This window comes from Osmerus eperlanus, chromosome 6 (assembly GCF_963692335.1).
Source record: "Osmerus eperlanus chromosome 6, fOsmEpe2.1, whole genome shotgun sequence".
NCBI lineage: Eukaryota > Metazoa > Chordata > Actinopteri > Osmeriformes > Osmeridae > Osmerus > Osmerus eperlanus.
The window spans coordinates 7,371,814-7,386,342 of record NC_085023.1 but is presented as its reverse complement, the minus strand read 5'-3'; the positions used below and the strand labels follow the sequence as shown (position 1 = coordinate 7,386,342).

At 40.3% G+C, this 14,529-nt stretch overlaps 1 protein-coding gene across 1 annotated transcript; it reads right to left on the bottom strand.

Moving 5' to 3' along the window:
- Positions 1–3,955: 3,955 nt before the first annotated feature.
- LOC134022717 (uncharacterized) lies at positions 3,956–5,875 on the bottom strand. Its single transcript, XM_062464468.1, has 5 exons — positions 5,653–5,875; positions 5,420–5,534; positions 4,816–5,061; positions 4,560–4,669; positions 3,956–4,179 (listed from the first exon to the last, which is right to left on the bottom strand). The coding sequence occupies exons 1-5, from the start codon at positions 5,765–5,767 to the stop codon at positions 3,956–3,958; spliced, it is 810 nt and encodes a 269-aa protein (XP_062320452.1). The 5' UTR covers positions 5,768–5,875.
- Positions 5,876–14,529: the final 8,654 nt, after the last annotated feature.

The following is a 14,529-nucleotide window of genomic DNA, read 5'->3' as shown; positions in this document are numbered from 1 at the left end:
AACATCACCATCTTCTGACTCGCTACTTTGCTCTCGCCTTCTATCCCCTAGCAGCCGCACAGCCTTGACGATGTTGGAGCCGTTATCGGTCACAATGAGCAGCACCTTGTCTTCTCCTATACCCCATGCATCTAATGTCTGATCAATGCAGCGGGCAATGGTCTCGCCGGTGTGTGGGTGCTCTATTCGGTGCAGGTTAAGCAGAGCGTGGTGAACCTGGCCTCCAGGCGGATGATAAAAACAAGCTGAGATACCCATGAAAGATGCTGTTAATCCTCTCTTGCTCCAACCATCTACACATAGGGTCAGCTTCCTCGTCTCCCTTACGATCTCTTTCAATTTCTGCTTTGCCTTATCCATCTTAGCCCCAATAAGGCTATTGACTCTTGCAGCTCCAGGTGTTTTGAATTTTGGTTCCAGTGAAGTGCTGAACTTTTTGAAGGCAATCGACTCACACAGTCGTGTAGACATCCCACTCTCAAAAACATCCCCAGTTTTCTGGCCTACGGTTGTCTCGTGCTCCATCATGCTGCTGCCTGGCCTGGGGTTAGCTGTTTCGGGGAAGGGGGGCTGGGCGTTCTCCGTTAGCTTATCAAGGTAAGCTACGTTAGCCTGCTTGTGAAAGCTTTTCAAATGCACTTTTAGATTTGTGGGATTTTTCCCCTTGATAAATACTCCACATATCTTTCCATTTTCCATTACAAGGCACTTGCTCTTATTTGCGACACATTCATATTCAAAATAATCCCAAATTGGACTTTGTCGCTTTCTCCCGACTTTTGCCGCCATGATTGTAGGCGACCGAGGTGAAATGAGTTTCATATTCGAGATTCAACAGACATTCATATTCGTACCTCCGTTCAGGCTCCGCGTCATATTTAGGGACCGGGGTAAAAGAGTAGACAGTCAGAATGTTTCTTCAATATCTTTGTAAAAAATGAACATAGAAAATTAAAACTTGTTGCACATTCTTCTACTACTAGCTGACCAAGTTGTCCAAGCTTTGGTTTGGTGATAAAGTTGATTATTGATTAACACATAGCCGATAAATCAACAAAAACACCAATATTTCAGTATTTCCTCAATAACTTTGTCAAAAATGAACATAGAAACTTCAGACCTCTTTCACATTCTTCTACTCCTAGCTGACCAAGTTGTCCAAGCTTTGGTTTGGTGATAAAGTTGATTATTGATTAACCTATAGCCAATAAATCAATAAAAACACCAATATTTCAGAATATGAATGTCTGTTGAATCTCGAATATGAAACTGATTTCACCTCGGTTTGAAGGCGAGGGGCGTGTACTAAAATAGATTTAGGCTATGTATGAAATAAACTGACATCTATGACAAGGACGTGCCGTCAGGGGGGGGCAGGGGAGGCATATATAAATATTTTTCTACTGATCTGTGCTATAAATTTAATTTCTGCATGATTCCAATCATTTCGAGCATTATTATAATCAAAATCGTCACTTTCAACCCAAGACTGCTTTTTACTGGTGAGCTGATTTTGAGAAATTAAACTTAAATTGCAGCTAAAGTTGTGTTTCCTGGTCATTTCCTGCTATGGTTATCTAGTTGCTATGCTAGCTGATTAGCTAGCTAAGGACACTTAATAACCTTAATCAATATAAATGGAAGAGTTCAATTTGCATGAAATAATTGCTAGTTTTCTAGCGGATGTTATAGTCTCCTCTATTTAACTCCTAAAATTATAATGGGAAAAGGTAAAAACCCTCAGGGTGCCTGTGCAACTTCGTATGAAAGTGTTCATATTCACGGGTGCATAATCACATATATTAACGCGAGTTCATCACAAGCTAGCAGCTGCAAACTGTATGTAGCTACCTAACCTATGTGTGTGTAAAGAATGCTGATAGGATTAGGAATAACAACCAGTAGTCAATGTGCAAGCTGAATGGTGATTTAAGATACTGTATTGGGTTTACATATTTGTAAATCTGACTCTGAAAGAATCAGTGCCTAACCAGCCACGAACAGCATGTTACTGTTCGAAGTAATCTCAAGTAGGACTCTGTGGCTTTCTCCCGACTTTTGCCGGCGTGATACCAGACGAGGGGCGTGTACTAAAAGTGGTACAGCGGAAGATAGACTGGCTCTGTATGAAATAAATTGACAATCCATTGACAAAGACGAAAACTAAAGACATTTTCTCTATAATTCTATTTTATTTTAGTTCGTTTTGTAAAGACACAATACAGTTTCAGGTTATCGTTTTTTTTATAAAGGCTCGTTTTTATTTTTATTTCAGTTAACGAAAAAAAAAATCACACCTCGTTTTCGTTTTTTCGTTAGTTTTCGTTAACGATAATAACCTTGATCATTAGCAGGCTTGTCCATAACAATCTTTCGAATAGATCAATTTCATCTGAATCAGGTGTGTTGAAGCAGGTGTAGTGGACTTTAACAGGTCTGCTACATTAATAACAATTATAGTGTCTTTTTGTGGTCGGCTGAATGGTGATGTAGAAGATGATGAGTCGTGGACTTGTGCTGTCATCGAGTTTAATTCTGTAACACAGTCGAGCGATCACAGGCAGAACAACAGTCAACCCCTGTCCCTGCCCAGATAGCAAAAATCAGATCCGTAAAACGGACTCGGGCCGGTGTCCAACGGCACAATGGGCCAATACTGGCGCGAATCCGTTTTACGGATGTGGTTCACATCCGGACCGACACTGGGCCAGTTCCAAAACGGCAACGATTATTTAGGTTATATTCCCCATATATGTTAGTTAATGCTCAGTTAGTTCTCAGTAAGGAAAAAAAAACGAAGATTTTCAAATCAAAAACTTTTATTAATTTTCAAGCCATTAGTTTAAATATATGTACATTCTCAAAAATTAAAACATTAAAAAAAACACACATTTATATAAAAAAATAAAATACAAATAAACATCTTTCATTAAATCAAATGGATAAGAGGAAGAAAACCATGTCCTAGTTTAATGATTCACTTTAACAATACTAAAAGCACACATAAAACAGGAATGAACAATGTTAGACAGAAGACACAAACTTTAAGAGGTTGATGTTTCCTTGGCCATCGCCCTGTCTTTGCGGCCGCCTCCCCGGTCAGATGCCAGGTTGAACCATCTTATGGCGCAAGAGTCAATCTCACTGTCCGGTGCACTCTGATGATTCTTCCTTACAGCTTCTGTTGAGGGAGATTGTCCATCACTTAATAAACTGTCACTAACAGATTCTGAATGTTCCACTTATTCCAGCTAATTCTCCATTGTTTTGACAGCTACTTTACTGTATTTTACAATACTTACTTATTAACAGAGTTCTTGTGAGCATTTCTTTGAAGCATTTTTTGCCATTTACTCCTTTCCAATTAATTCTTTTGGCCACTGTGTCAGAGAAAATCTTTGATAGAACATTCCAGGATATTCTCTTGGTGTTCTGTCCTCCTACAGCACCAAGCGCAGAAATCTGACAAGATAAAAAAAAAGGTTTCTTCTAGATCAAAAGACAAAATATTTGCTACAATTATGCACAGTTTTGTTGGCTCAAGGAATCAGGTCTAAAAATGTTGCTTTGTGAACTCCATGAAGTTTGCAATTCTGCATCAAATGCTGGGTTTATCTGAACAGAAACCTGCACTCAACACCAGCTAAACAATATTAACACCCAGTAAACTAAACCAGTGGTTCTCAACCCTGGTCCTCAAGTACCCCCTGTCCTGCATGTTTTAGATGTTTCCCTGTTCCAACACATCTGATTCAAATGAATGGTCGTTAACAGGCTTCTGCATAACTAGATAACAACCCATTCATTTGAATCAGGTGTGTTGGAGCAGGGAAACATCTAAAACATGCAGGACAGGGGGTACTTGAGGACCAGGGTTGAGAACCACTGGACTAAACAGCAGTGATGGATGTCGCTTTAAAGGTGATGATGTAAAAAGACAATGAAGTTGTTGGCTTTATACCATGTTTTGCTTAGCATGAGAATTCCTTGAGTCTTTCAGCCACTCCTCCAACTCCTTCACTTCAGACATGGTGGCCAGTGGGAAACTCATATTGTCCGGCATCTCAGCCACTGGAGTTTCTGTACCCACTCTTGCAGCAAGACTGTTGACAGCAGCAGAAAGTTGCATTTGCTGCTGCTTGATGTGTTCCAGCAGGGTCAAGATGTGCAGCTGAGCCGCTACAGAAAGAGTTAAGAAACAATTAAAAGTGTTACTTTTAGCTGTTACATGCTATTCCTCTCTTCATTATCTATCCATCTATCATATGAAGTATGATATATATTAGGGGTGTCAAACCCTGGTCCTCGAGGGCTGCTGTCCTGCATGTTTTAGATGTTTCCCTTATCCAGCTCACCTGATTCGAATCAATGGTCGTTATAACAAACCATTTAATTGAATCAGGTGTGTTGGAGCAGGGAAACATCTAAAACATGCAGGACAGCAGCCCTCAAGGACCAGGGTTTAGTTTCAAAGAGCACATAATGTAAGTACAAATATTTTTTCATATAGACTTATTTAACCATTTATATGGCCACAGTCTGTTTTAAAATGATTGTACCAGAGCAAGGAACCGGTCCAGTGCCGGTCTTCCCCAGTCTAAAGCTAGGGACGAAAAGGTGGTCTTGGCCATCATCTGACAGAGGGGTGGCAGAGATCCGGCACACAGGACTTGAGGGCAGACGCGTAGGGGTGTCAACCAGTGACATTGGAGCTGAGGACAGGTAGGTAAATTGAGCACATTAAGAACAAAGACATTTGATATGAAATTGTTTATTGAAGTAGGCCTATCTGTGTCACAACCAAGGTCAGATTGCCTCTTCAAATCTGGACGATTTCCAGCAGAGAAGTGGTGTGGAGGACTTGGAAGAATGTAAGGTGGAGGGCTAGGGACAAGTGGTGCAGGAGCTGTAGTATGCCTCGGGCCTGGCAGAGGTCTAGTAGTGGTCTGGCAAACTTCATTGAGGGTAGGTGGAGGAATAGGAGGCAATGGAGTGGAGGTGCGTCTTCTCTTGTTCCACTCATCTGCCTCACTGTCAGAGTCTGTATCACCAAAAATGATCCTAACAAGCAAAGCAAAAGAGCTAACAATCTGGTATGTGCAACATAAAAACTACATTTACATTTATTCATTTAGCAGACGCTTTTATCCAAAGCGACTTCCAAGAGAGAGCTTTACAAAGTGCATAGGTCACTGATCATAACAACGAAATAGCCACAAAACATTGCGAGTAGCCAAAACATGAATCACACATTGTGAACAACCAAAGTAAGTGCCCAAAGGGAAGAACCATAAGAGCATGTAGTAAAACTAGTTTAGAATTGAAAAACATTGGCTCATTACTTATCCTAATTAAAAACATCATCTGTTTGTAACTCTGAAGTGTTACAGATCAGTGAGGCCCTCAGATTTTCTCTTACCTTGGCTTACTTTTTCTTTTCCTCATAATCACTTGTTCCTCGTCATCAGTTTGTAACTCTGAAGTGTTACAGATCAGTGAGACCCTCAGCTTTTCTTTTGCCTTCATGTAGTCACCTGATAAAAGTTTTGAAAATCTGAATTGTTAGTAAATAATAAACTGTAAACTTTCAAATATTTCATGATTTAATCATTTCAGTGCCTTATTAAGTTAACTTTCTAAATGATTCCGTACCAGCTCTTAAGAGGACTCGAACATCATACTGTTTCCAGTCTGGTCCTGGTTCCTCACGTTTTTGGACAGCTCTATTGATGCGTTCATCACTTTTGTAGTTTGGCCACCAAGTCATACCATCTTCAAACCACGAGTCTGATATAATGTTTACTGTTTTTGTTTCAGTAAATTACACAACTATATACATCTGAAAAAGAAAATGCTACAGATTAAAATGAGCATTATTTCATAATTTCTTTGGAAATAATAACCCAAAATGTTTTCCATTCATTAATTGTCTGTCTTTGTAGTCGTTAGGTATTGTTGTTAGAGTCTGACTTTCAACACGTATTGAGTGCACTTATTGTAGTTAGTTTCTGTACGTCTTAACAACCATTTTCGTTGAAGATACATACATCATTAAAATTCACAAGTATCCAGAACCCTTTGTGGCCCTTTTTCATTTGGAGTAAATGTGCTGTTTTTTCTGTTGGTCTTGGCAGTCATTTGTCTTATTATTAGTCATTAGTCTCCCACTACTCAAACTCCCCACCCTCCCTCCTTATACCCACCACTCCAGCTATGCCCTGTCACTATGCATGTGTAAAAAAGGCATGACAACAAACCTTTATAGGGTAAGAGGACACACTTAAAGGAGATGTCTGACACTTTAGCTACCTTAAAAGGTCCTGTTGGTTGAGACACAATAAATGTTCTAAGAAAATCTGAGCCCATGGGATAGTTGAAGAACTTTTCAATTTTTGAGAACTTTGAATACTACATAAATTCCTTCCACAGATTGAGTGATGTTATGTAAAACATAGATATCTCTGCCTATAGCAAAAACATTATCGCCTGTGGACACTTTCATTGCCCATTCTTTAGTATGTAGCTCTCTGTACTGTGTTTCAGCTTGAAGGCCATCAGGAACAGGTCCAACATAATGTTTCCTTCTTAGACCCTCTTGACAACCAATGCTGAAGATCTTTTGAACCTCTGATAACCTTCTTACTACCTGAGCAAGAGGAAATTCAGGCTTTCTAACACACCTTTTCAGTTTATGAAGGTAATTTTCAAATGGAAAAGCTGAGATAGTGTCCAAACAACCATGCACATCTGCATCTGCAGACAGGTGGACCAAGGAATGGACATTATACACTAAGGCATCTCTGCCGTACAGCTCCCCAAAATGACTAACAAATGTGGTGAGCAGCGTGTTTGCATATTTACTATACATAGAGCAGAGCTGTGGACTGACAAGGATTGAAATACCTGTAGATAACAACATGAAGTTGTTATATAAATTACTGTCTAAATATGGTTCCAGAACAACAGGGCCTGTATACAAGAGAAATTGTCTGAACTCTGTAGCTTTCCAACGATCTAATTCTCGAGGGGATCGTGGTTTCCTTGCAAACTGCTGGTATATACCTACGCATCTGAGTTAGACTTTCTGAAATCCTGTCAACAAGACTAGAGGACAAACGAAACATCAAAGGGCCCCTCAGCCAAATGTTTAGCAATCGTCGCATTACACCTAAACATGCAAGGTGCATGTAATCAAGGGGAAACCGAGTTACCATACCAACATCTAAATTAGAAAATCCATGAGGTACTTCATGGTGATGATCCTCATCAGCTCTCTCTGAAAATGATGAGTCAGTCCGTAACATGTAATTATTTAAAGGGTAAGTCATTCGTCTGTTAATGTAAACACCTGGCTGGGAACATTTATCACATCCGTGATATCCATTGTGAGCCTTTGTGTTTTTTACAAATGCCCTAGCAGGTGTATCACACACAACAGAAACCAGTTCAAGGAACACTTTTTTCCCACTGAAATCAAAACCTCTCTGTAGCTGTTGTAACTCACATGTGAAGTCTCGCAAAAATTCTTCAGCTGGATAAGGTTTTTTACTGCCACAAAAAATGCCTATGACAACAGGTTCCTTCATTGGAACACTTAACAGAAGTCCTAAAATAGGCCATAACTGAATATTTGTGCTTTTAAACAGTGGTAACCCATCAATATTAATCTGCAGCTTGAATTTAAAGCCATCAGCAACATTGCGTATATGTTGAGATAAGGTGTTACGAAGCGCTGCCAAGATACCTGTATGATGATACAACCCACCACATTTTTCTTGTATTTTGTAATTAATTTCAGTTTTGAGGACAGTCCTAGCATCTTTTGGCAGTTCTGGGTGGAATACCCTCAACAGGGTAAGGAGGGCTGTGAGCGCGACCAAAGAAATACTGAACTGTACAGCCCAATTGGCTAAGCTGTCCAAAAGGCTCACATGCTCTTCATCAGTGTCAGCATCAGACCATTTCTTCTTCCCCCCATTCTATGTCTGTGTGATGGTCATCTGAATTGTCATCCTCAACCTGAGTAGAGTCACAATCATGGTTGCCATCGCTGTCATTGGTGTTAACACATGGGTCTGCCCTGTTTTCTACCGCCTGTTCTGGTAACTGAGAGTTGTCTGCAATGTCATGGAGTCGTTTTTCTAATGCAAAGCGTGCCCTCCGCCTGACTCACATGTACTTACTGTAAGTCGCTCTGGATAAGAGCGTCTGCTAAATGACTAAATGTAACAGACTTCCACACGAGGGCGTAACACATAGCTGTGTGTAGGCGATTATAAGCTACCCACCGTTAGCCCATTACAGCCTACATGCTACAACACTTGATCGTATAGTGTAATAATTTACAGAAAGGGCAATGATAAAGTACATGACAGGTTAAGTAATTTAACACACAGGCAAAACATACCTGTAACACACAGTGGAGCAATCACACACAGTACAGGGGCAGAACAACAGTCATCCTACAGAATGTAATTAGCCAGTTAGCCTCTACTCGACGACTAAACAACCATTCACAAATTGCATATTTTATTACATTAATTTGTATATTTAACACGGTACAAATCATCGGAAGTAATAAAAGGCAATCTTAGGTCACAAAAGAAATACATGTTATTGAAAACTTTGCAAAATAGACAATGTTGATTAATTTCATTCACGGAGAATGAAGGAATGCAGCTTTCCCCTGTAACAGACTTCCACACGAGGGTCTGAATGTGCGCAACCTCAATTATCGCCCCACCCGGAACAATACTGAACCCAATTTTTTTTTAAAAATACTGCATATATTTTGGAGAAAGTTCACTAAAGGTACTTTAGGCTGTGAAAAGAAGAAACCTCCATCAGAACCAGAACCAGGAAGGGCGGACATCTTTCTCGACCAGCTGGGGGATAAACATTTGCACTACACGGTCATCAATGCATAAACGTATGTCTATGCATCAATGTATGTAGATTTTCCAAGTGACATTAATTGTATCTGCGTCATGGTCTGCGAGCGACGCACATTCTTCTTCTTGAATGTCTGCTCAGGTAAATAGCCCTCTAACTCGGTCTGTCGCCAATGCAAATTTTATGAGATGTGGAACCCTTTTGCTGTTCAAAAGGGTTACATAACTGGTTTTAGGCTTAAACCGTATACAAATAAAGCAACAAACTGCAAAAATATCTTGTTCGTGAGCCACGGTTACTTGACTGCTTTTGGCTAATAACGGTTAGCGACCATTAGCCTCAATGCTAACGGTCGCTTTATAAATTGTCTAAAACTGGTCCTAAGGCTGTGTCTAAGATGACTTATGAGGACTTAACATCTACGTAAATGTATTCATGCTGGTCTCTGCTTAGTTAAAACTGTTAGTTCCAGCCTCTGTTCAGTTAGTTTAACCACGAATAATGTTATGAGTGCAGGCCCATAACGGAAACACATGAGGCCCCCCCCGCAGAATAAGCCTGAGAGGCCCCCCCCCCACCACATATGTAACGGATAATGTAATACAAATACCGACGGGACGAACAGGACCCCGACGCGATCAACTGAACTTTTTGGAACATTTTGAAGAGCCGTGTAATAAATGCAAGATATCAAAACTCAAGCTTGTCTTGTGAGGAAAATGTATTCAATAAGAAAAAAACGGTTTGCAGGTGAATAGCCTACACATGTGCGCGTCTTTTAGCAAATCTGTGTGCAAAGTCTTTTACCACACTCTTTACATCTAAACTGCGCGCACATTCATTTTCTATGCTAAGGATGGCCAGACCTGACAGCCTCTCTTGTGACATGGAGCTTCTGAGATATGTTTTGATCAGTTTCAGCTTGGAAAATGACCTTTCAGCGCTTGCGACAGTCACGGGTATTGTCAGAAATAATTTGATGGCCGTGGCTACATCAGGCACACTTGATAGTATGGAGTTGTGTTTTATTATTAGCGTGTTCGCTAAATCATAAATGGAGCAATTTTTTGTCGTGTGAATCTTGTAGAAAGCAATGACTGTACGTTTTACACGATCATAATATGTATATAACTGAACTTTGATTGTTTTTTGTATGTTTAAATAGTCAAACGCAATCGCTGCAACTGCACGATACTACTGTCGCATAGCGTTACGTTATCATGTTTGCTAATAATGTCAGTTATGTAATATATTTTATAATTAAGCACTTTTTCAACTTTCTCTTTTTTTTGTAGTTTCACTCCATTTCAATGTTGTCAGCTTGATAGGAAGTCAATAAAGGAGCAAGGCTGATTTTCCTGGCTCTTGGAAAGGAGGCTCTGTTAACGCTAGGAAGCACAACACAGACAGAGCAGTACAGCTGTCAAAGTATATGCTAACGTTAGCTACGTGGTACAGTAATGTTAGCTATAGCAAACAGTACAATACCTGTCTCTTCTGGCAGATGAGTGCATCCTTCACCGGCTGGTCTAAAAAGAAATTTGTAATTTTGGGAAGTTTGGCATTTAATTCAGAAATGTTCTGTTTTGAATGCCGCTTTTGGGCACCGCTTTTAAATGTGCGTTTCATTTTTCCTACGCTACGCTACAGTTAGCTACCTATTTGCAGCGGGCTCGCCGGTCTGTGTGACCATCTGACCTACTTCGTCATGTCACTTACCTAGCTAACAAAGAAAGCACAATTAAATATACTTTCCTTTATTTTTATATCAACTCTGGAAACACAGACAAGACAATAAGACATCCCATGTAATTCAAATTGGATAAATAAATAAAAAAAACGTCCCTGCGAGGCCCCCCCGCGGTGCGGGGGCTGCGGGGGTAATCTTTACTGGCCTGATTGTTAGCTACTGTACTGTACATATTAAGACGATACTGTACGACGTCTCAATTTAGCCGAATTAGAAAACCAGTGCCAACTCAAATTGGCTAGAAATTAATGTACATTTATTTTCGTTTTCACGTTGGATAAACATACAAATACATAACTATATAGTAGAGCTAAAGTTTGTACTAAAACATATTTACCTCAAATTCTGTTCTTCGGGTGGCCCACCTTCACAGGAGTGCCCTAAATTACTCTAAACTAGCCAACTACACAAAAAACACTATTAAAAACACAATAACAAAGAACCATACTATCAACACTAAAACTTAAGTTGAAGATATATTTACACAAATTGATTATCACACGGCCTATATAGTAATAGCTATAAATGAAGGATGCTGGATCAAAAAGTTTTGCTGTCTCTCAACGACTTCACTCAACAACAGGTTTCACGTCACGAGCGGTGACGTACGCGAGAGATGTGCTGTAATAGGCTAGTATGGAACATTTCTAGAGACGCAGCTGGTGCTTGGATAGGCTGGATCCAGCTTAGATGTTTTGTTTCAGTGATGGTACATCCCCCAAATTATTTATTACTCATGTATTACTTCACTCAAATGCAAGTTATTGGTACCATACATAAACAATTGATTTAATGCTGTACAGTTTCCACAGTGACAGTAGGCTATAGCTCGAGCAAGTCACATCACACGTCACGTTTGGAATTTAGATGGTTAGGTTATGACCAACGAATGACGTTCTGGAACCCCCCAAAAGTTTTTAACATAATGTCATATCATATTCAACCAGGGACGTTCCTGGAACGTTCCTGGAACGTCCCGAATGTCCCCGAAATTTTTTAACATAACGTCGTATCATAACCAACCAGGGACGTTCCTGGAAGCAACCTGAAAGTTGAAAAATAAATGTCTATAACTGACTAAATTGTGACCTTTTAGGAACTTTAATAACGTCCACACAACGTCCTAAGGATAACGTCACGGTATAACCTATAGGGGACCAAATAGGAACGTCACCGAACGTCCTCAGGACGTCCCTTGTTAGCTGGGGAGGCTAATGTCATGATGCTAATGCTTCAGTGAAATAGTAGACTACCGTTTACGAAAGTAGATGTGGGCCTACTTTCTTAATAATATCAGCTAATATTGTACATTATATTTCACAATTGTGTTTCACATCACAATGTAAAATGAGTAAATAGTTATCACCCTGGCTTCTGTGCTTGTGGTGTTTCTGCAGCTGCCTTGCAGTAAAGCTATAGTTAGCCTAGCTATCCCCCAAGTTAACAGATGCGAAACGAATGTTCTGCTACAGGTAGTCACGCGTGTTTTCGTGACGTTAGTAACGTCAGTGACTGTGGCTAGCAAATTAGCCACCGTTAGCTTCACTTTTCACCACAAAAACGCAATTTCTACTTAAACCATGCAACGGAACGTAAATAAAAATACAACCAACGCAATTAATCGCTACCAATACGAAACTTTTGACACCTAGGTTGTCTATGTAGTCCAAATATTGACTGATCCTTAGGGGGGCGAAAATAAACAATAATAAAAACTAGAAAAGGCATTTCCTGCTGAAAATGCGTTGGAATGCTGAAATCTGACAAAGCTAAGAGCTTAAATAGCCTACAATGCGGGAGAAGCTGAAAGCTGAACTGTTAAACAGAAGAAGAAGTAGGCTAGCTAGTCATAACAAGAATATTATAGTTTTAACAGCTGAAATTATAGTTGGGGTAGTAATAGCTGTAGCCTATCATTGAGTGTGTTTACTCGGCTTTCTGTCGTTGCCACGGTGATGGTGCAACTATGATTGCTAACGCGCTGAGGGCAGAGAATAACAGAAATGTAGCTAGAATCCACACCTCAAACAAGTTAACCTAGACGCAAAACTATACGTCCAATCCAAAAAATACGGATATTTTCCGAGACCCAAGACTCTGCCGAAACCAGAGATGTCTGTTGTGGAAATTTGGAATACAGTTATAATGTGTGTGTTTTATATATGAGGAATGTGTTTTAACCCTTGTGTTATCTTCGGGTCATTCTGACCCATCAGTCATTGTGACCCACCGTCGTATTGCGACAACTTTACCGCATACCAAAACAAAGTGAATCATTTTCTTTTAACCGTTGGGCTGTCTCAGACCCCCCACATTGCGACGGTTAAAAGAAAATTATTTTTATTTGTTTTTGTATTGGGTAAAATTGGGTAAACACAACGATGGTTCGTTATGAACCTTTGGGTCATGTGACCCGAAGGCAGCACAAGGGTTAAGGGAAGTCTAAAAGTTTGTTGAGAAGCTTGATACAATGAAAGTTGATTCAACTCATTTGGCAGAGATGCCACCTGTAGTTTTATAACACCTAACTAGGAGACGTGAAGTCTAGGGACGGGAAGTCTGGGTGACCTGGGAGAGTTCTTGTCACCTGGGGAGGATGAGACAGCTGGTCTGGAGACAATGTGGATTCAATTGTATTGTTAACTGATCAAGTTGCTCTGACCCTTCCTGTTCCATGAGTGGTGTTAATTAACCCTCGTGCTGCCTTCGGGTCACATGACCCAAAGGTTCATAATGAACCATCGTTGTGTTTACCCAATTTTACCCAATACAAAAACAAATTAAAATATTTTTCTTTTAACCTTTGCATGTGGGGGGTCTGAGACAGCCTAGCTGTTAAAAGAAAATGCTTCACTTTGTCTTTGTATGCAGTAAATCTGTCGCAATACGACGGTGGGTCACAATGACTGATGGGTCAGAATGACCCGAAGATAACACAAGGGTTAAATACTTGTTTGAAGTTGCCCACACAAAGGACAGTTGACCATTTGACTGATCAACTTCTGTGGCTTTACTATCTACTGTTTTGGGGAGAGATGCCACATCAAAGAACTGTGGGACACTTGGTATGGAGTCAAACTGTCACTGAGCAGTGCTGACCAATCACAGAGTTTGATACATAGATGGATTGACCATCAGAAGAACCATTTGATCTAAAGTTTATATAAGGCAGGGTTTTATGATTGTTCTTCATCACTCTGGCGAACGACCAGTGGCTAGCACCTCCTTCGTTATGACTGATCACAAAGTACTTTGTTAATTCTTAATTTGTACAAGCAAAATAAATTTATTGAAACCGCCATCTCTTGACTATTCAAATCTACACAGTGCCACTAGAATTTTTCCACTACATGTCCTTTATATGTCTGTGCGGTCAGAAATACGACTCTACCGGCAGTTTCAAAATCTTGTTCTTTTTGCTTTCTCTGACGATTTTGTCACCAGATTTGCATTGGTCTCTATGGGGCGAGAGTTGGACTTTGTCTCGCTTTCGTGGGGCTCTGAACAAATGTGTACGTCTGTTGGATTCAACAGACAACTGTCTACGACCAGCACAAAATTAGCTATCTATTGATCCAAAAACGAAGCATGAAGAGCGAAAATTGTGGCAATGCTGGCAAACTAGAAATATTTTTTCAACAACATCCGAAGCTCAGGCCTCCACTCTAACAGTGCGTGTCCACTGCAGCGACGCAATGCGAGCGACAACATGTTTTCCATTCATTTTCAATGGAGCCAGGCGAATCGCTTGCGTGGTGCATTGTGGGTAGCGACGCGATTCAAGCGATTCGAGTTGAGATTTTCTCAACTTTATGCAAATGAGGAGCGATTTTCGCTAGCGATGGCCAATCGGATTGTTTTCCTGTTTCTCGTAACGTAGCAACCAT